The sequence below is a fragment of the Alosa pseudoharengus genome, unplaced genomic scaffold (assembly GCF_046254945.1).
Source record: "Alosa pseudoharengus isolate Yale_2024_CS ecotype anadromous, Long Island Sound unplaced genomic scaffold, YU_APseudo_1.1 YU_APseudo_1.1_scf_21, whole genome shotgun sequence".
Taxonomy (NCBI): domain Eukaryota; kingdom Metazoa; phylum Chordata; class Actinopteri; order Clupeiformes; family Clupeidae; genus Alosa; species Alosa pseudoharengus.
Window position 1 is genome coordinate 35,051,264 of NW_027468674.1, and position 20,784 is coordinate 35,072,047.

At 39.6% G+C, this 20,784-nt stretch overlaps 1 protein-coding gene across 1 annotated transcript in view; it reads left to right on the forward strand.

Annotated features, from left to right (window-relative positions):
* Positions 1 to 19,425, forward strand: part of LOC143138346 (carbonic anhydrase-related protein 10-like) — a 130,485-nt gene extending 111,060 nt beyond the window's left edge. The window contains exons 7-9 of the mRNA XM_076298842.1: positions 11,525 to 11,679; positions 13,241 to 13,415; positions 17,561 to 19,425. Coding sequence (XP_076154957.1) covers positions 11,525 to 11,679; positions 13,241 to 13,415; positions 17,561 to 17,607 — 377 coding nt within the window. The 3' untranslated portion in view covers positions 17,608 to 19,425. The remainder of the gene's footprint in view (positions 1 to 11,524; positions 11,680 to 13,240; positions 13,416 to 17,560) is intronic.
* The last annotated feature ends 1,359 nt before the right edge of the window (positions 19,426 to 20,784 follow it).

Consider the following 20,784-nt stretch of genomic DNA (forward strand, 5'->3'; position numbering starts at 1 on the left):
CTTGATTATATTGCTAAATGTTGGGACTGATGGGCACTGAAATCTGGGGGGTATTTGATGGTTCACTATTACGTTTCATGTAGTTGAAAAAGTGTTGTGATTTCCACCCGCTGTTTATTGTGAGACAGGGCAGCCGCAGTTCATTCGTGTGCTGTGTTGTAATGGAAACCTTACTGCGTAGCCAAGTAGCTTAAAATGAGTTATTTCTTAATTATGCACAATTTACTTTTTATTAAATTCATAGGCTGGAATGCCTCGAGTCGTGGCAACAATTGTGTTTAAATGGAGTATACTGCTTTGGCCTCAGAGCAAGCTCAGAAGGGGGCGGCATGCGACTGAGCTTGAGAACAACGTGTTAGAGACCCATGGTGTAGGTAGGACATCAATCTTTCATTGGCAACAGTATTAAACCAACCAACAATATAAAATATTAAGAAGAGCTCTTATTTCATTGAGTTAAATCGAAACAATGTATTCTAGTGCTTGTGGACTGATTTGTTGCATCTCCTTTGTAGGTCTACTAATAGCCACCGGTTGAGAACCACTGCACTAATCGAATATAGGCTACCCAAAATAAACCCGCATAGGCTTGAATTTTTCCTTTACTACTACCACAATAAAACTTTATACAATGAAAGTTTACATGAAAAGTAAAACATTTTGTACTAGAAGTTTCTTTGAAAATGAATTTGAATATGCAAATGAGCAATATACTAATCGAAAATGCCCAAAATACACCCTAATGGGCTTATTTTTTCCTTTACTCCTATCACAATCAAACCTCACACAGTAAAAGTATACAATAAAAGTAACATTTTTGTTTTATAAGTTTCTTGGAAAAATCAATTTTAAATATGCAAATGAGCTCAACACTAGGCCTGATGGCCAAGAAGCCATAAAGTCAAAAGTACTCCCTCCCTTGCACTACCATTTGCGGAGAATGTCGTGGTACTCAGGGATGGATTACTGCACGGGCCTACCGGGCCCAGGCCCAGGGGCCCAAGGGGTCAGGGGGCCCTGAAGCCCAAGCCTTTGCATGGAAAAAGAAAAAAAAAAAATCTGACTGAACTTTTTTTCTTTTTCGGCGGTCATATAGGTTTAGTCAGATTTGTTTTGTTTTTTTTGTTTTTTTCGCATGTCCAAATTTCCAATAGACACGCAGGGCCTAGGATGACCAAATTAAAAATGTTCTGGGGGAGGACCCCAAACCCCCCTTCCCACATATACGACAATTAGTGGGGGGCCCTTAAAGGAACACGCCACCCAATGTCAGTAGTAATATATGTTCTTACCTTAACTTTCACGAGTTGAGTCATACCTCTCCCGTGTCCGTACGTGCACTCAAACGCTCTGGTGCGCGGCTGGACTGTGTTAGCATGTTGCTATGCTAGCGGGCTTTGACGGCAACTAAGCGTAGAAGTAATCAAAAACATCCACGTTTTACCGACTTAAATACAGTTGCACGAGTAGTTGATAGAAATGCTACGGCCACGCAACATGAAACGTGGCGATTTTCCAAGCGAATAAACCGGAGAACTACAATGTGTGGCGCAATAGCACTTGGGAGTACTTCGACCTAGCGTAGTAGTATTGTTAACACCTAATTGTAGATCCTATCCACCACAGAGTTTAGAATCCATGCTGGATCGACCCTCAGCCTCTCCCTCCCCTCTGAGCGAGAGAGGCACACACACTAGAGATGCGCTGATGGGCTATTATTTCAACCATAACTGCATAGCAAAACTTATCATCCATCAGCCATCCATCAACACCAAAGTTTTTTGACCAATCTTCGAAACGGCACCCGCCCACCATCCGCTGGTTGTTTTAATGTAGGGGGTGATGCAGCGCTGCTGACGTGAGGCTAGAAAGCCCTTGCCTGTTCTAGGAAGACTGATCCAATGCAGCAAATATATTAAAAGGCTAAAGTCGTACATTGGCTATGTTGTAGCCTATCCCCAGAATATCAGCAGCAAACTCAGTCTCTGTCTCGCAAAACAGTCTCCAAATAAAACGCACATCGGCCTGTTGCCTATATGCCAGCTTGTGACAATATATCGTCCAAAATGCTTGATTGCATTGCATTCTCCACATTTTTAGCTACATTTTCATGTACCACATCAGCATTTTTGTTCAGTAAATCTTTTGTAAATTGCTTTAAAATGAATTGCGCTGTCTGTCTGAAAAAGACGCGCTCGTGCAGTCAAAATGAATGGGAGTCTTCAGAACAGGCTTTCAGTCACCCTGACATAACAGTGTGTAAAGTAGCCTATAATGTGAATTACTTGTTATTTTATCAAGGATTTCTTTCTTTTTGCAAAAAATAAAGTACAATAGGCATTAATTAGTAGGCCAGGAGCATGTTGAAATTATGTGGCAAATTGCGTTTTTTATTACAATGATAAAATTGTAAAAGGACGTGACGAAGCTGAGGCAAGCCAGGCAATAGGCCTATAGGCCCGACGGTAATTGTAAAGCAATTTACAAAAGATTCACTGAACAAAAATGCTGATGTGGTACATGAAAATGTAGCTAAAAATGTGGAGAATGCAATGCAATCAAGCATTTTGGACGATATATTTTCACAAGCTGGCAGAAAAGGCAACAGGCCGATGTGCGTTTTATTTGGAGACTGTTTTGCGAGACAGAGACTGAGTTTGCTGCTGATATTCTGGGGATAGACTACAACATAGCCAATGTACGACTTTAGCCTTTTAATATATTTGCTGCATTGGATCAGTCTTCCTAGAACAGGCAAGGGCTTTCTAGCCTCACGTCAGCAGCGCTGCATCACCCATATAGCCTATATATATAGGGGAGAACCGGCACAATTGTAACACTTTTTTATTTTTCCAATTCAAACTCGATTTACACAAAGACGATAGACTTGAGAGTTGTGAAATTTGACCAGAACAGAGTCGTACATGTCTACTCCATGAAAGTTGAAACAGAATTTAAAAAAGATGTTATAGTTTGTCAATAATTTAACTTAACAGCCATAAAAAAGTGCGGTACAGTTGTAACAGTAGCGTCATGAATGTAACAGTGCTAAAATCGTGAATCCTATAACATATTTTAACACAAAACAGTGCTGGGTTAAACAAAGAGCATCTGTTTTCATATAAAATCAAGAAAAAAAGTCCAAATGTATGACTGTTAAAGCTAATTTATTGCATTATTGATTAGCCATTGCAGACCATATTACGGTGTTATAGCTCACAATAACCTTTAAATATGCTTATTTTGGCCATATCCACTTGATAAAACCAGTAAATATAGTTGATAAACTGCTTATTTATTACATGTCTGAAGCATTTGGTCCAACAGTGATATTTCAAGTTGCTGTGTTAACTTTAATTGGGTGATGGCGGCACAAAAATCATAATCCATTACTCGCAATGAGAATGTTCGTGCATTCGCGATAAAATCAGTTCATTTTGCCATAGAGACTGGTGTTACAACTGACCCGCACAGGTCATGTTTTTATTTTCATTTAATTGCATGTGCTGTGACTACATAAATCAAATAGGACTCATGTTAACTTGAAACAGAGGGACTGAAGATATGAATGACATGTGATTGAAGTCCACACGCTCAAATTTCACAAAGCAAACTTAAACAAACAGTTGCGGTTAAAAATAAATAAAAAATCGCGATGCTTGAATTTTGCACCTTTTTGCTTAATATCTCTGGTCGTATTTATAGTAGACCATTCATATTTGGATGGCTGTAAGATTATACATAATTACATGATATGTGTCTGTTTACGTTTCCGTAGCTACACCATATCTTGAGAATAAAACACTGTTACATTTGTACCGCTGTTACAATTGTACCAGTTCTCCCCTACATTAAAACAACCAGCGGATGGTGGGCGGGTGCCGTTTCGAAAATTGGTCAAAAAACTTTGGTGTTGATGGATGGCTGATGGATGATAAGTTTTGCTATGCAGTTATGGTTGAAATAATAGCCCATCAGCACCAGAGCGTTTGAGTGCACGTACGGACACGGGAGAGGTATGACTCAACTCGTGAAAGTTAAGGTAAGAACATATATTACTACTGACATTGGGTGGCGTGTTCCTTTAATACATCTGGGCCCAGGGGCCCGAAAGTTCATAATCCGCCCATGGTGGTACTAGCTGCACAAACTCACAGTTGCCTGATTTATCAGATGAATATAACCCAGAGGGGAAGAACTAACAATGAACCAGGAACTGATATAGGGGGCCAGAACCAAGAGCCACAGAGAAGGGGTTGAGGATCCAGGCTGGATAAAAAAAAAAAAACATTAAAAAAACTTTTAAACTAAAAAAAAATAAAATAAAAAACACCAAAAAAACTCCCTCGTTGTTGCTACCTTGTCGTGGTGGGGAGACTTGTGTGCCTCTGTGATCATGAAGACTATACCAGCAGGGGTTATACCACTGGCAGGTACTACCAAGCCAGGCAGTTTTCAGGTTAGAGGCCAGTCTAAAAGCAGCATTGCCATGACCGATTGGCAGTAGGATGATTGGATGAAGATTGGGCCAATGTATTTGTCATACATATGAATGGTGTTTCTGCCAATGCAAATTAGGACATATTCAATAAGTGTGGAGCTCATGTGCATATTCAAATTAATTTCAAAAGAAACTTGTATTACAAAAAAGTTACTTTTCATGTATACTTTTACTATGTAAAGTTTTATTGTGGTAGGAGTAAAGGAAAAAATTAAGCCTATTTGGGTGTAATTTGGGCATATTTGATTAGTCTATAGCTCATTTGCATATTACAATTTATTTTCAAAGAAACTTGTAATACAAAAAATTTTACTTTTCATGGGTACTTTCATTGTGTAAAGTTTCATTTTGATAGGAGTAAAGGAAAAAATAGCTCCATTAGGGTGTATTGTTAATCTTAACAATAATCTTAATTCTCGGCTACCCTGAGGAGCAAACCATATCTCCACAAACAGTCAGGACGCACGGGATGATTTTTAAACAATACTTAATTTTATTAAATTATTAAAGGAGTCTTAGGGTGGAAGTTGCCCTCAAGAGGCTGGGCCATGGGAGGCTAGTCGGCGTCAGGGCAACAGCTGCTCGTTTCCTCCAGCAGGGGGACTGGGCAGTGGGAGACTAATCAACGTCAGGGAAGCAGCTGCTCGTTTCCTCCAGCAGGGGGACTGGGCAGTGGGAGGCTTGTCGGTGTCAGGACAGCAGCTACTTATGATGCTCTGGGTTATCTCCAGTTAAAAAGTGAAAAAGACTTGCACACTGCCTTTGAACGACTCAACTTTTAATAGAAAAAAGACACAACGTTTCGATCTTACAATCTTCTTCAGGCATCTTAATAAATAAAAAAGCACTGCCAGTATATAAGCACAAAATGGCCTGTACAGATAAGTGATGTCAATCAGGTATATTAGGCTATTAAGCAATTGGCATGGGTACGCCCATTTAAGGGCAGGGCAACACCAACATTGGCATACAAAGTACACCTACAGATAAAGTTGATAATCTGAACACCAATAGACTAGGCATTACAAACAAAGACAGAGACAACAAATATATACAAATATAAAGTAAATACAAAGAAAACAAAAAGAATTACAAAAAAGGTTTTATGTCAAAATCTAGATTAAGGCCCTTGGGTGATAAGGTGTTGAGAGAAAAGATATAAAATGCTTCTCTTCTCAAAAGGATGTTATTAATGTCCCCTTCCCTTCTAGGGGCTTTTACATGTTCAATTCCAATATATCGCAGTGTGGATAGGTTATGCTTCACAGAATTAAAATGTACAGCTACAGGATTTTTTATATAATTTGTGCGTATACTACTTCTGTGTTCAGAAATTCGAGTTTTCAGACAACGTGTTGTTTTACCTATGTATGCCAATCCACAAGGACATTTAATCATGTAGATTACATTTTTGGTGTTACAAAAAAATTATGCCCTTAATATCAATTTTTTTCCCAGAGTGTGGATGGGTATAGTAGTGACATTTAAATATAAAACCACATTGTGCACAATTTCCACACTTGTAGTTACCAGATGGAATAGTAGATAAGAAGTGGGAGGGTTGTTCGGGTGGCAAATCCGCTCTAACAATTTGATCTCGTATGTTAGGAGCACGTTTGTACACAATGCGTGGAGGATCGTTAAATGCTACTTTAAGGTTGGGGTCAGATTTTAAAATATGCCAATGTTGTTGAACAATGTCTTTAAACGAGTTTCCCAACGGGGAGTACTGTATAGCACATAGGGGCCCTCCACCATCAGACTTAGTTCTCCTCTTATTGAGGCAATCACTTTGGTTAACATTTTTAAATTGTTCAACTGCATTTTGAACCCAATCTTCTTGATACTGCCTTTCCCTGAATCTTTCCACCATATCATTACTGTGTTTGGCATAAGAGTCCTCTGAGCTACAGATACGACGTATCCTGTTGAATTGACTATCTCCAGTTACTCACCTAATCCACCCAGGTTACATGTGACAAATTGTCTAGAACTGTTATATGTGCAGGCCAAACAATGCAAAACTGTCAAAGCACTCGTGTACGCACTACAGACAGCTAGACGCTTCCCAATGTGGACACTTCAATAACAGGGCACTTCAGACGGTAACCCAAGGTGACCAAGGAAAACGAACAGTGTCCAGGCAAAACGTCTCCATGAAAGCTGTGGTTCTACTCCTTGATTCTCTGGCTGGCCATGCTCAGTATTTCCAGAATGACTGTACATGTAGCTGTGGAGGTCACAAAATCCAGATCTGACAGAAGGCCAAGTGCTCTCTTCTTCCCCGAGTCTGCTTCCTTTTCTGTCGGCAACCTAGGCCATATAAAGGGCTCCCGCCCATCATAAGCACCAATCGCCAGCCTAGCTTCCTGCCGCTAAACACCTGAAGCTTGTTAGCCTAATGGATTGTTAAGTGGCGCTACTGTTTACATTTCAACACAGGGGGCAACCATTTTAACCCTGGGTATTCCATTAAAATATTCCCTATGGAAACTCATTTTCCTAGCATGTAGGTTCCTCCCCCACGGAATATAGTCACCCGTGACATCCGCACTAGTAGTTCTGGTCCTTGATTGTGATTGGCTGAATCGCGTTCGATGCCGTTGTAAAATTCAGCATAATTGGGCAGTTATTGGGCAGCCGTGGCCCACTGGTTAGCACTCTGGACTTGTAACCGGAGGGTTGCCAGCTGAAGTGCCCTTGAGCAAGGCACCTAACCCCTCACTGCTCCCCGAGCGCCGCTGTGGTTGCAGGCAGCTCACTGCGCCGGGATTAGTGTGTGCCTCACCTCACTGTGTGCTGTGTTTCACTAATTCACGGATTGGGTTAAATGCAGAGACCAAATTTCCCTCACGGAAATATATACACTATACTATACATAAACATACACCGTGACCGCATTTCGTTCTATATTACTGCACTACCATAACTTGATAAAAATGTAAAGTAGCTGCGCCTCGACGTTGCTTGGCAACCATTCAGTATCGTGACTAAATTCAAGGCAACCATTCATTATCGTGACTAAATTCAAGATGGCGGTGAACGGTAAACTTCATGAAGGTACTTTCTCGGAAGTCTACCAATGAAGTATGGAGCTACTTTGAGCCTCGTAAATGGTGTAAAACAGTGATTTATTTGCATGGCTAGGCCGATGCCAGAGGCACCTCAATCGAAAAACTGTTGGTAGCATCGGCTAACTATCGCCAGATTTCTGAGTGCAGGGGACAAGCCAAGATGAGCTATGAGACATACGTTCACACTCAGTATCATGTTTCAACACACTTTAGGTCAACATCACACCGGAATTCTCCTTTAAGGGGTTATTTTTCAAAATGTTCTCCAGAGGGAAAATGCCCCCAGACGTAGCCTGACGTCGTCATACTCAATTCTTGTCAGAATTTGAGTCTAATGAGATACTGCTCCATTGGAACGTGATTATGGGGCGTGTTTCAACCGATACAGTGGGGAAAATGCCTCTGCACACAACTGAATAGACCTAACCAATCAGAGCAACGAAATAGCTTACCGTGAGTTGTAGGAAGAACACCGAACCATCCCTCTTCTCCACAAATGCCTTAACATTGTTTTCTGGTGTTTTTTTTTTAAAGTTATTCCGCTGTAAATATATTGTACAACAGCAAAATCTAAGAACACAAATAGCAGGGTAGGCCATGAATAGCAGTGTAAGCTGTAAAGAAAAATTTATATTTCCCCTCCTTCGTTTAAAAAAATAATTCCGTTCACACCTATGCTAAAAACAGCTGGGGAAGGGTGTCACAAACCCCTCAAGCGAACAAGTGATCAAGAGAGATGAGAGATTTCCAACAAACGAGGGAACAACATCTCAATGCAAAAACTGTGTTTTCTCTTGATGAAAGTGAAACCGGAGTTTTCCCACATATCCACTTTGGCCGGAGTTCTCAGAAATAAACGTTTTCAGTGATAAAACCTCCGTTTTCATTTCTCCTATGTTTAAACGGGGTCTTAGAAGCCATCTGTTGAGCTTCTAGCCACAGCGTTTTTGTTGCAAACAAAATCAACCAAAGTGTGCTCAGATGACGTGATAGACGAGGAACTGTTGCTCATCTATCCGTCATCGTACAAAGCCCAATTTGATTGGTCTGAACTGCTCTGGTTCGGGCATAGTTGCTCCACAACGGAACAAGTCCAGACCGAACTTCCCGACCTCAAATGTTGTGTGCAGAGCTAGTTCAGCTGACATCCAGGCTACCCCAGACCCCCCCCCCCCCCCCCCCCCCCAGTTTAGCTCCTTTACCAATTTTTTGCAACTAACAGCACTGCTTCTGGAAGAATGTTTATGAGAAACACTGATTGTGCAATTTAGTTTTTACCTTTTTTGTGAACTCATTCACATGTATTCTAAATGATAGTTTGTGGTCTAACCAAATGCCCATATATTTTTAATGAGATGCTCAATTTGTCTTCCATTCAGGGAACAAATAATATAGGCACCAAGATCGCACTTTCTTGTCCTAGTAAAAATAATAAATGTAGTATTTGATTAATTTGGAACCAGTTTGTAATCTTTCAAGGAATTCTGCACACAATCAAAAACACATTGAAGATTTGGTACTGCTTGCTCTACAGATGGTGCATGAGCATAAAGAATTGAAACATTCTACTCAAGGGCGTAGGTTTGGTCTCAGCTTTGGTGGGGACATCCAATCCCCACCCCCACCCCAGCTGAAAAGTTAACTTTTACTGACAAGAGTCAGACTGTCAATAGACAATAGCCTCTTTCATTATTTATAGTACTCTAAAGTTAAACTAGCATCTCCGACTGGAGAGAAATATGTGCAGACGAAAACAATTGTTAAAACGTAAATAAATGTAGATGCCAATTTTGTTTCTCATATAACAGAAGCTAAGCATATCTTAAATTTGCCCAGATTATATAGTCATATGTATCATATAGTCATATAGTTATATAGTATTTTATTTATGTTACTGAGTATGGAAATGCACCATAGTTTAGGATTGAATATATCTATGAATTTATGCGACTCTAAATTATATTTGTATTTGCTTAACTGTAATTGGAATTCTTTTGCTGTAAGATACCAGGGCCTTAATGGCGATTTCCTTTGTTATTTCAGACTGTTGGCAATACAGAATATCACAATACAGAAGTGAATCTACTCCATCTCATTATATTGTACAGCAATGCTGCTGACAATTGACAATTTGACATAGGCTAATAATTAGAACCTCACCTGAAGCCCTGATGCTGTTTCCTCAACCTGCCATCCATCTGTAGTGGTTTGATGCTGTCTTTCCTGCATACAAAGTGGTTCATTCATTTTGTAGCCTATCCTTTGGCTAGCGAGTTTAACCCTCCTACCATATTGTATATGATAGTGTTATTTGGATATTATTCATCAAATAATGATTCATTATATTTGAATAACCAACAGTGTTAACTTATTCACATTGCCAACACGTTTTTACAGCATGTGTCATAACAATGCAATGACAGTCCTTCAAACGAATTTGGGTCTCCCTTTTATTTCTCTGCATTGTGTAGGCTACACTCAGAAATACATAACATAACGAGAATAGAAACGAAAAATGTCCAGATCCAATGTTTATTGTGACTTCCAAGATTCTACCTTAAGATAGGCTAATTAACATTCTGTGACTTGGTAATAGCATCTATTGTGATAGCGCGACTTCTATGCGACCGTGCTGCACACCCCTAATCAATACTCCTGACCTTGGTTGAAAGATTACAGAAGCTAGGTTTATCTTTAACAATATCCTGGGTAACATATGCTATCACCAATTAATACTATTTTTCCACATAATAGAATCTGCATAATTTGAAAGCCTGGTCACTACCACTGCTAGCTTGTGTGGCTAGTTATTTTGCTTACTTACACTCTGCTTTATGAAAAAGCTTCGTATGTCCCCTTTCTTCTTCTTGGATGGCATAGCTGATCTACACACCACAAAAAGGGGTTTGTATGTATGCTGAAGGGAAAAGGGAATATCAAAATGTTTCACTCTGGCCTTTTATGGGGTAGGCCTATGTATTGACAGACAGCCCTGGTAACTTACCGTTGTCGTTGACACACCCGCTCGCTTGACTACCAGTGCAAGAATAATGCAATGTGTGTGCAGCATAGACTGTATATATCATATGGTATATGTGTGCAGCATGCGTGTCAGATAACCCTTCCCCCTCCCCCTCGGTTTTTCAGCCAATGAAATGACGACGTTTCTTGTACTGTCGTGCTGGCTGTCGGAATGATCAGCAGCACAAATGAGTTCGCTAAAATATTGGTGGGGACAATTTTGTCATCTTAAAATATTGGTTAGGACTAGTCATGAGCGTCCCACCCTAAATCTACGCCCATGATTCTACTGATGCACCAATATCATTAATGTACAATGTAAATAATGACAGGCCCAAAATTGAGCCCTGTGTAACACCATTTCTTTAGTATTAGTCTTGAGGTAGCGTAGGAAATTAATCTACACCAAAAAGGGCCTTTTTCAAGAAGTAACCTATGATTAAGAGTACCAAAAGCCGTTGACAAAACAATAAACAATATCATATATACTTGGGGTAGCCACTGGGGTGGCCAGAGTCTACAATGTGGTGGCCGTGGGCATCATTGGCCTTTAGGGGGTGCTGCAATAATCAGGAATGCATTTTCACAAATGCCTGTTGATTTGTTTGTAGAAAGGAAACGGTGATGTCACTGTCATAGCAATGGTGGCCATTTAATCAAAAACACTAAACGTTTTCACAGGCCACACATTTTGATAGAGATTTTCACATCTCTACTTATTAAGTTAAGGAAGCCTGGCTAACACTAGAAATCACCTCAATGCTCAATATGCTGCTATAAAAACATCAGAATTGACTTCTCAAATATAATATTTGGTACTTCACTCAAGATTTAGCTCCAGAAAACTGTTGATTGACTGCTAACTCTAATTCAGTGAAAATGAAATAACAAAATGTCATGCTTTCTGTTATTCTTTTTTATTTCACAGATGATGCATATTTTCTTGGAGAACTGAATATCAAGGATATTTATCCAGAAACGTCCAGTTTCATTACATATGAAGGTTCTATGACAGTGCCCCCATGCTATGAGACATCTACATGGATTCTGATGAACAAGCCCATATATATGACGAAGATGCAGGTAACTCCAAAATCTAAGCAAAGTTGTAAAATCACTGCAAAAATGAATAGGCTATTGGCCTCTTATTTACTTAAAATTGGCTTGTTAAATTTCCCTCGGGATGAATAAAGTATCTATATCTATTAGGGGTGGAACGGTACACAGAAGTCACGGTTCGGTTCATACCTCGGTTCAGACATCACGGTTCGGTACGGGAAGAGCAAATAAAAAATGCAGAAGGCAATTTTTTTTATTGTGAATGTCTCGGGCTGTAGGGCCTACTGCCTAGTGATAAAATATCTCCCCTGAGCTAGCTGAAACAGCCTGAAGTGTGCAAAGTAAGATGTAAACAGTAAACAAGTACCCCACATCATCTACAGACTCAATCTGTAACTTGTAAACAGAATAAGACAATCAGCTATAAAACTGAAAATAGGCCTACAGCATCTCTTATTTATGAAAGTGCAAATTACATAGAATAATGATTTTTAAATATCCACTTAGGCGAGACTTTCAACATCCGTGTTTGGTTGTATATGGAAGGGTCTACAGTTTCTTCAATGTTTTTCAGTGTTTCAGTGTTTTACATTAATAATCTACTAACTGTGAAAATGTCATACTTTTGATCCCGTGAGGGAAACGGAATAGTCTAACTAAAAGTCACATGACTTTACCGTTTGCATGGTTTGTTTATTAGCCTGGTTAGCGTTGACACTTGACACTTACTGCCAGCTCTTCATGTGAGGGCACAACACAAGTTACATAACATAAAGGTGATCACCACACGGTTTACACTGCTTTCCATCATTACAAAATCATTTTAAGCGTTTTTTTAAGCGGTTTTGGCCCTATTTGTATGTGTATCTAAAGGCTGGTAAGAAATGCAGGGAGACGTTTTTTGTCACGTTCCAGTGATTGGTAGACCTACAGTACATCTGGGTGATGGAGTCGTATGTGTGTTAGCATGTTCAATGTATTTTCACTCACATACCCAACAACTGATGACACAATGCCGACACAGTATTATCCACCACTCTCTCGCCTGTACTACTGTAACTGACTGGGAAACCGAAGATTTCCCAAACTTGCGATCTTAAAGAGACCTCTCTTGTGGGTCGCCACCACTCGCCATACCCATCCTTAGTGCTGCTGCTATCTCTGACTCACTCTACCGTCGACCTGACAAAAAACTGTAACCCACGTGGGCGGACCTCAGCTACCTATGCGCCAATGAGAGCTTCACTGAGCTAAAGCGGGACTACAGATTAGGTGTCCCTAATGAACTTGCGTATCGAACAGTAGTTTGGCATTCCATTAATTAATTCGCGCGCAAGTTTTATTTATTTTTATACCGTGTATTCTCCGTGTAAATTCATGCACCGAACCGTGACGCCCGTACCGTTTCGGTTCAATACAAATACATGTACCGTTACACTCCTACTATCTATCTATCTATCTCTCCATCTATCCATCTATCTTTTGCATTGTCTTCAATTCATTGCCTCATCTTCAAGTTGATTCTAGTGAGAACAGTGTATCTCTATAATGTGTTTTATTGTTTTTCTCTGTGCTGTTGTTACAGGTGCATTCTATGCGTCTCCTGAGTCAGAACGACCTGTCTGTAATTTTTCTGAGCATGAGTGACAATGTTCGTCCAGCACAACCTTTAAACGATCGATGCATCCGCACCAATATCAACTTTGGCATGTTGGGCAAAGACTGTCCAAATAAAAGAGCTCAGAAATTGCAATATCGAGGTCAGTAGCCCTGAATAGCACTCTTGCCTGTCCTCAGCCCTTCAAAAAAGTATATATACTTATACATTCACACTAGGCAATCTGTACCGTGCCCAAGCACATTCATTTGACTAGCTCTATACCGTACAAACCGTATGCATGTCTGCTCCAAGAGGTGGTCTCTGATAGGCACAGTACTAGTGTGATCGCTAACTGTGTCCTATAAACTTCAAACATGCAGTCAATGATGTGACTGTCCCACACATCTATTACTACTTGGATAGCACACTTTTAATTCATTTGAGAATATCTGGGGTAAAACAAAGCTCAACAGTGACTGTCCATTCCATTCCCAAAATTAAAAAGCCTATACATTTTCTCCAATGAGAATAAACAACGGTGGAGTGAGTATATATATTACTATATATGGTAGCAGGGTAGGAATTTCACGGCGGCCCCTTGCGTTGGCCGTGACGCCCCTTTGAAAATCAGAGGTTTACAGGCCACGGTGGCCTTGGTGCCCCCTTCTTTCAATATTCTGCTTTGCGTCCTACTAATAGCGATATATATTTAGCCTATGGCCTGTCAAAACATTAGCATTCACAGCGCAAATTACGCAGTGGAGAAAGTTAACGCAAGAAAGAAAGTGCGTCCAAATTCACCCATTCTTCTCAGTTGAACTACTCGCGTAGTAGTCTAGCCTACTCATCACACAGACATCACAAGTAAAGAGCTTTTTCTCAGCTTTTAAACGATGTCAGCCGCTAATTGCTGTGGTGAACGGTTCGCGAGAAAAGAAAAAATTATATTACATTTAATCATAAATTCTACTGAAGGTTTTGCGTCCATCTCCCTACCCATTCATCTCGGCGGAATACTTCACGAACCCCTCGTTTAACACATGACAAACCATATATCAGAATAAACAGCAGACCTTACCGAACACAAAGGTGTAAAGCAGTCCCCTGTACAGTTAGCCGTTCCAGAGTAATCCCGTTTTGAATTTGCAGTAAATTTCAACATACATGGATGTCTCCAAATTTGGGCTTTAAGTTTTACACTGTGTTTAAATTGTTCCACATTATTTCATAACGGGCCAAATACAAAATAAATATTACAAATGTCGCCTAGATATCGGTAAATCCAGGGGCGGACCTGGACACTTTTCAAAGTTCTTAATTTGCACAGGGCCTTTTTTAACGATTTCAACTCGCTCTGCATCTCTTACGGTGTCTGGCCATATCACTGATAACTGTAGTGCTAGGTATCGTGTTAAGGCTATTCACGTTACTGGTTTCGTTTGCACCCAAAGCTTCTGCAACTGAAATGGTGTCCGTAGCAGCACCAACAGCACCAGTGCGGACTTCGGCAGTGACAGTGATCTTGTCCCTCACGACTGTTTCACTTAGATCAACATCATAATCATCATCAGTAGAAGAATATGTAGTGCAAGTTGCCGGTGGTGGTGCATCGGTGCCACAGCTGCTGTAGCTAGCATTTAGCTACACCACCCAGCTCAGCTGTTGTTGCATCACTATCCAAATTACTTTCTTCCGTGGAAGAATTCTTCGACTGGAAGAAATTGGTTAATTTAGGCAATTTCTTTCTAAATTCTTCCTCCTCCCTTTTTCTTTTTCGTTTATCACTTCCACTCTGGAAACGTTTCATGGCTGCTGTCAATCGCTCAACTCCACACCTCACCAAGACCTCTTCAGACTAGCTAGTTGTCGTGACAGGAAGCAGACCTGATTTTATGATGAGTTTATGAGCAATCATGAGGCAAAATATTTTTTTCAATCTTTATTATGGATTAGAATATATTGTTTGGATGCGGTGGTCATTTATAAAAAAACGAAATAGCCTACGATACGGGGATGACGATTGCCTGACCATGCCTAATGGCAGGTCCGCCCCTGGGTAAATCAGAGGACAGCTGACTAAGAGTTTGTGAAAGTACCCTTAATGATCACAATATGTTAAGCATGCATCTAGGCTATTTGACTTTCTTAAAGCTGAGCTGTGCTTAAATTGTTCAATACATGATTTCATAACAGGCCAAATATCAAATAAATGTTAAATAGCCTAGATATCTGCAAATATTAGATGATCAGATGATTTACAGTTATATGTAATGAGTCATGTTTCATGTTTTTGTAATGTTTCATACAGTGATGCAGGTCTACTGCAGTGAATAGGCTAAATACAACTTTGATCATTTTTATAGCCTACTACTGTATAGTTAACGTTGGCCTTAGTGCCCTGACATGTGGCCTTTGTGCCCTCCACCAAATATGCCCAACTGAAGGCCAAGTGGCCTTGTCCCCAGAATGTTGAAATTCCAAGCCTGTATAGTAGATATTCTCAAATGAATTAAAAGTTACAAACCAAGTAGTAATAGATGTGTGGGACAGTTGTTTAGCATTTGGCTTTATTCCATACAGTGACCACAGTAAGAGCTACATACAATTAGCTGTCACTTTACGGCCTATAGGCTAGTTTCAATCACTGGTGTTTTGCCAAAAATGGAGGACAACAGCGATCAACCTGTGCGACATGAGAGAGACGAGTGATAACCTCTAATAACTTGAGGAGCTCGATATGGAAGCACTTCAGGTTTTGGACTGTAGATCAAACTATGGATAAGGACAAAGTGGTATGCAAACCATGCGATCGTGAGTTCCTACATAGATGAAATTTGTTTGACATTTCTAACGGAGTGTCTATTCTGGTACGAATAGCCTTGGCCACACAACTGGGCTATTCACACCCTGTTACATAACAACAAAAAAATGTTGCTCGCGTGCCCAAAAAACATGGCCGACATTCGTTTTTTCGTCAGCAGAAAGTGAAGAATTCTGAACGGTTTCAGCACTAATATCTGTTCAAATTAAATTTGAGATGGAAAAGTTTGTTTTTTGAGATGGAAAAGTTTGTCTTGTTTTGAGATGGAAAAGTTTGTCATACAACCGTCAGTTTGTTAGCTAACAGAAATTTTTTTGAATATGACGTTCAGGCCTATAAACTATAAGTTTACCTGCAAACCATACCTTCTTGTGGAAGCATATAGTGCAGTGGTTACAGACAAGGACTGGCACGCGGGAGACCGGGGTTTGATTCCCGTGTGATGTGTTTTGGCAGAGTGAGTGTGCATGTGTACCAACGTCTCTGGAGAAAAGGCACGCAATTTGAACAAGAAATCGGTTCTCAAACAGAAGTTTTGATTGCAACAATTAGCTAGTTCATGCACCAGGGTGTAAATAGCATGCAGTACTATAAACACCAGGGTACGAATAGCATCCACTTCTAACTGTACATTGATGCAAACAGCATACATTATTCAGAGTGACAGCTGAGCTATTCACACTCTTTTATGTAACAACAAAAAAACATGTTGCTTGTTTTTTAAAAAAAAATATTAAAATAATATTATTACATTAAAATATTATAAAAACATTATTACAATACATTATTATTACATTGTGTGATCAATATGCCAGATTAAATGCACAGGGGTGCAAATAACACACTGATATTTGTACGAGACAAGGTACTAATAGAACACATTGCTGTGTGCACTGGGGTACGAATAGCATACATTGATATTTGTACCAGACGGTGTACTAATAGGACACATTGCTGTGTGCACCGGGGTACGAATAGCATACATTGATATTTGTACCAGGGTACGAATAGCATACACTGCTAATTGTACCAGGGGTGCAAATAGCCTTACCCCATTTCTAATCATAAACACAGCCATGTTGAAGCCTGCAGTAAGGTTTTTCATTGATTAGTTGTAATTACTGTAGATAAGCAGTTTGGCAGTGTAATCACAACAGACGCAAAGGCAACATCTAAACGTCTAGCTTCTCCAGCGACAAACATTTTATTGTAAAATCAACCGAAGCGTGTTCAGGTGATGAATGACTAGGCACTGTTGCTCACATATTTAGGGTTGCTCATCTATCCATCATTGTATAAAACCCGCCCAGATTATTTGATTAGTCCACACAGTTCTCAAGGTTTCATAGAAGCTTCTCAATGGAAGTCTGACTGACTGAATTTCCGACCTCAAATTTTGTGGGCGGATTTAAATTCGGGCTGGCTTCCAGGCTAGACGGTAGCCACATGTGCACTGATCTTTTGTTTTTCTTTTTCTCTTGTAGTGAATAAGTGGCTGCTAACACATGAGGAGGACCAAGAAGGATCATGACTGATCATTACAGGATAAACCATGACACTGTGCTTAAAGGAGAAGATCAGTATTTTTTAACCTAGGGTCTATTTTAAGATGATAATGAATCAAAATTTTCATTTGGGATAAAAACTATGTCAATCGTTGAAATGTTGAGGAAGACAGAAATATGCTAAAAAAATCATTACGTGTCTATGTTACCTAGGAGGTCTCTGCAGACAAAATTAAGCATTTGTACCTTAATAAGTGGGTAATCAGTGCATTACCTTACCATTACTCCAGTGGCTGCAATCTTGTGAGGAGAATGTTGGTGCAAGTTGTTAACTACATTCTCCTCCTTTTGTATTCATTGACAATAGCTTGTCCTGCTTTCAGTAATCAACTTGCACAGACTTTCTCCACACACGTGGCATCAAAATGCCCATCTAAGTTCCCCCTTCTGCCCATAGGGTGACTGGAAAAAAGAGCAAGGTAATGCACTGACTGCACAAACAGTCCTTTTTTATACCCTTTCATTATACTTACTAAGGTAAAAAATACTTCAGTTTGTCTGCAGAGACCCTCTCCAAATTAGCATAGACATGAAATGATTTAGTTGAATCTTGTCAATGGCTTAAAAGAACAATTTACTTTGACATAGAGAAGAAGCCCCCAAAAGCAGTGCAGTGCTATGTGCTATTTATTCCAGTCTTACTCAAAACTGCACGATTGTTGTATTATCATCTAAAAACAGACCCTAGGTTGAAGAATGCTGGATTTCTTCTTTAATTGAAGAAAAGGGAGATGTGAAGGGAACACTGAAAACTGAACACATTGTATAAATCATGCAAATACATTTTTACACTTATTTTTCTGGGAGAAAAAAAAAGATGTTTCACACACAGCCCATTCTTACTTTACACATTAAATGGATCATAGCTGCATTGTCCATCATCGCAACAACCTGATGACAACAATGATCAGACATAAAAACATGAATCTAAAAGGACTGTGATTAACAGTGGTTTGCCCCTCAAAAGATCAATAATGAGATGTTTGATAGCATGCCCCAGCCTTTTACATCGACTAAATTGGTACTGAAATTGTATTTGTATAAATTTAGTTTTTATCCTTTAACAAGGACCACCAACTCCAGACACATGATGTCACGCTCAAACACATTAAATTGAAATTATGGAAAAACAATGGAATACACTGAAAGATCAAGGTTACAGTCTAGGACCAGGTACAAGTTCTCCACCAGGATTATGTGCAGGGCTCTGCACTCAAATCTGACTTTTGTACTTCTGCCAGAATTGGATTTCTCCAGCATCTAGTTAGGTAGACAATCATTTGTTTCAACAGTGGATGAAGGTGAGATTTATTTTTATAGCACAGTTTAAAACAACCTCCAGTTGACCAAAGTGCTTTACAAAATGAAAAAGAAAATACAGACAATTCTAAACTCTATACAGTAGTTACATTATACATTTAGTTCTGTTTGGCAGTGATAGCCTTAATATTTGTCTCATTTAAAGATCTTACTGTGACGATTATCTGCCCTGTGAAAGCAGCGCTCTGTGTAATGCATTGTTTAGCCACTTCTCAAAATGGTGCAAGATAATTAACCCTGCCCTTTTACCTTTTAATCATGACATGGATGCCTTGTTCTAAGTCTGAGTATCCAGATCGAGTTGACTGTCTAGAGAGCTCTTCAGTTTCTCTCAACGTTTGTTGTTTGGACATCCTGTTGTGCCGTTTGGAATTTTGTATGTCAACAAGCATGTCTTTATAAGTTTAGTTAAGTAACTTTATTTGTACACTGCAAAAAATAAATTCTAACCAAGTGTTATCTTACCTGGCACTTTCTGGTAAAATCATATGACTTAATTTACTTTTGACTTATTTATTATTTGACTTAAGTTTGACTGACTTATTTTAAGATGTCAAAACAAGCAAATTTGGCTGCTAGTGCATTAAGCAAATTTGTCTTAAAAACAATAGTTTGTATAAAATTAAGTCAAAAAGATCTTACGACAGACGGCTAGTTAAGTCTCTTCATACTAAAAACAATACCAAATAGATTTTTCGATCTTAATATACACTACCGGTCAAAAGTTTGGAGTCATAATTGCAAAAGGAATCTCAACTGTTGTAGAAAGAAATGGCTGATCTTTAATTCAATATCTACATTGCCCATTATTTGCAACCATTCATCCTAAGTTCCAAAGGCACATTCTGTTTACTAATCTGATATATTTTTTAAAAAGGCTAACTGAGAAAACATTGGAGAACCCTTTTGCAATTATGTAAGCACATCATGTAATGCAATGCAATGGTGCAAACTCAATCACCTTCAACTCAACACTTCAAAGACCAAGGAGATGGTGGTGGATTTCTGCAGGTCTAAGCCCACTCTGTGTGCAGCAAGCTCCTCAGGATGTTCTACCAGTCTGTTGTTGCCAACGTCCTCTTCTATGCAGTGGTATGCTGGGGAGGAAGCACAGAAGAAGAAGGATGCTGGGTGACTTGACAGGCTGGTAAGGAAAGCTGGCTCTGTAGTGGGAGCTGAACTGGAGTGTATCACTTCAATATCTGATAAAAGGACCCTGAACAAACTGATCAACATTTTGGACAATGAGTGTCATCCAGTCCACAGCACTATTACAAAGCAGAAGAGCTTGATCAGCTGGAGACTTCACTCACTGCCTTGCACAACAGACAGACTGAGGAAGTAATTTGTCCCCAGGGCCATTGAACTGTTCAATGCTTCACTTAAGGGAAGAGGAGAGATAGACTTCTCTGCGTAGTCTGTCTGCCTCTCCACCCTCTCCATGTTTGTGTACTGTCTGTCCACTAGCCACTTTTTACCACTTTCTTACTGCTTCACTGTTTGCATGCTATGTTAGCATATGCACATATGCATAACCCCTCCCTCCATCCCACAGCCGGATTGTGGCCACACATATACCTATACTTAATACTTAATGCTTTATAATCAATACTTTTAAATGCTGTAACCCTATTGCGTCAACCCATTCTTGCACTGATATAGTTTTTCTATATATTTTTTTTATATTACCTTGTCTACTCTCTTATATGTCCATATTTATTTTATGCTGGTCTCTAGAATTTATTCTTGCACTGTTGCACTGTTGGACTTACTCATTTGCACCATCACCATGACACTCAGGGCCAGATGTATGTACATTTGTG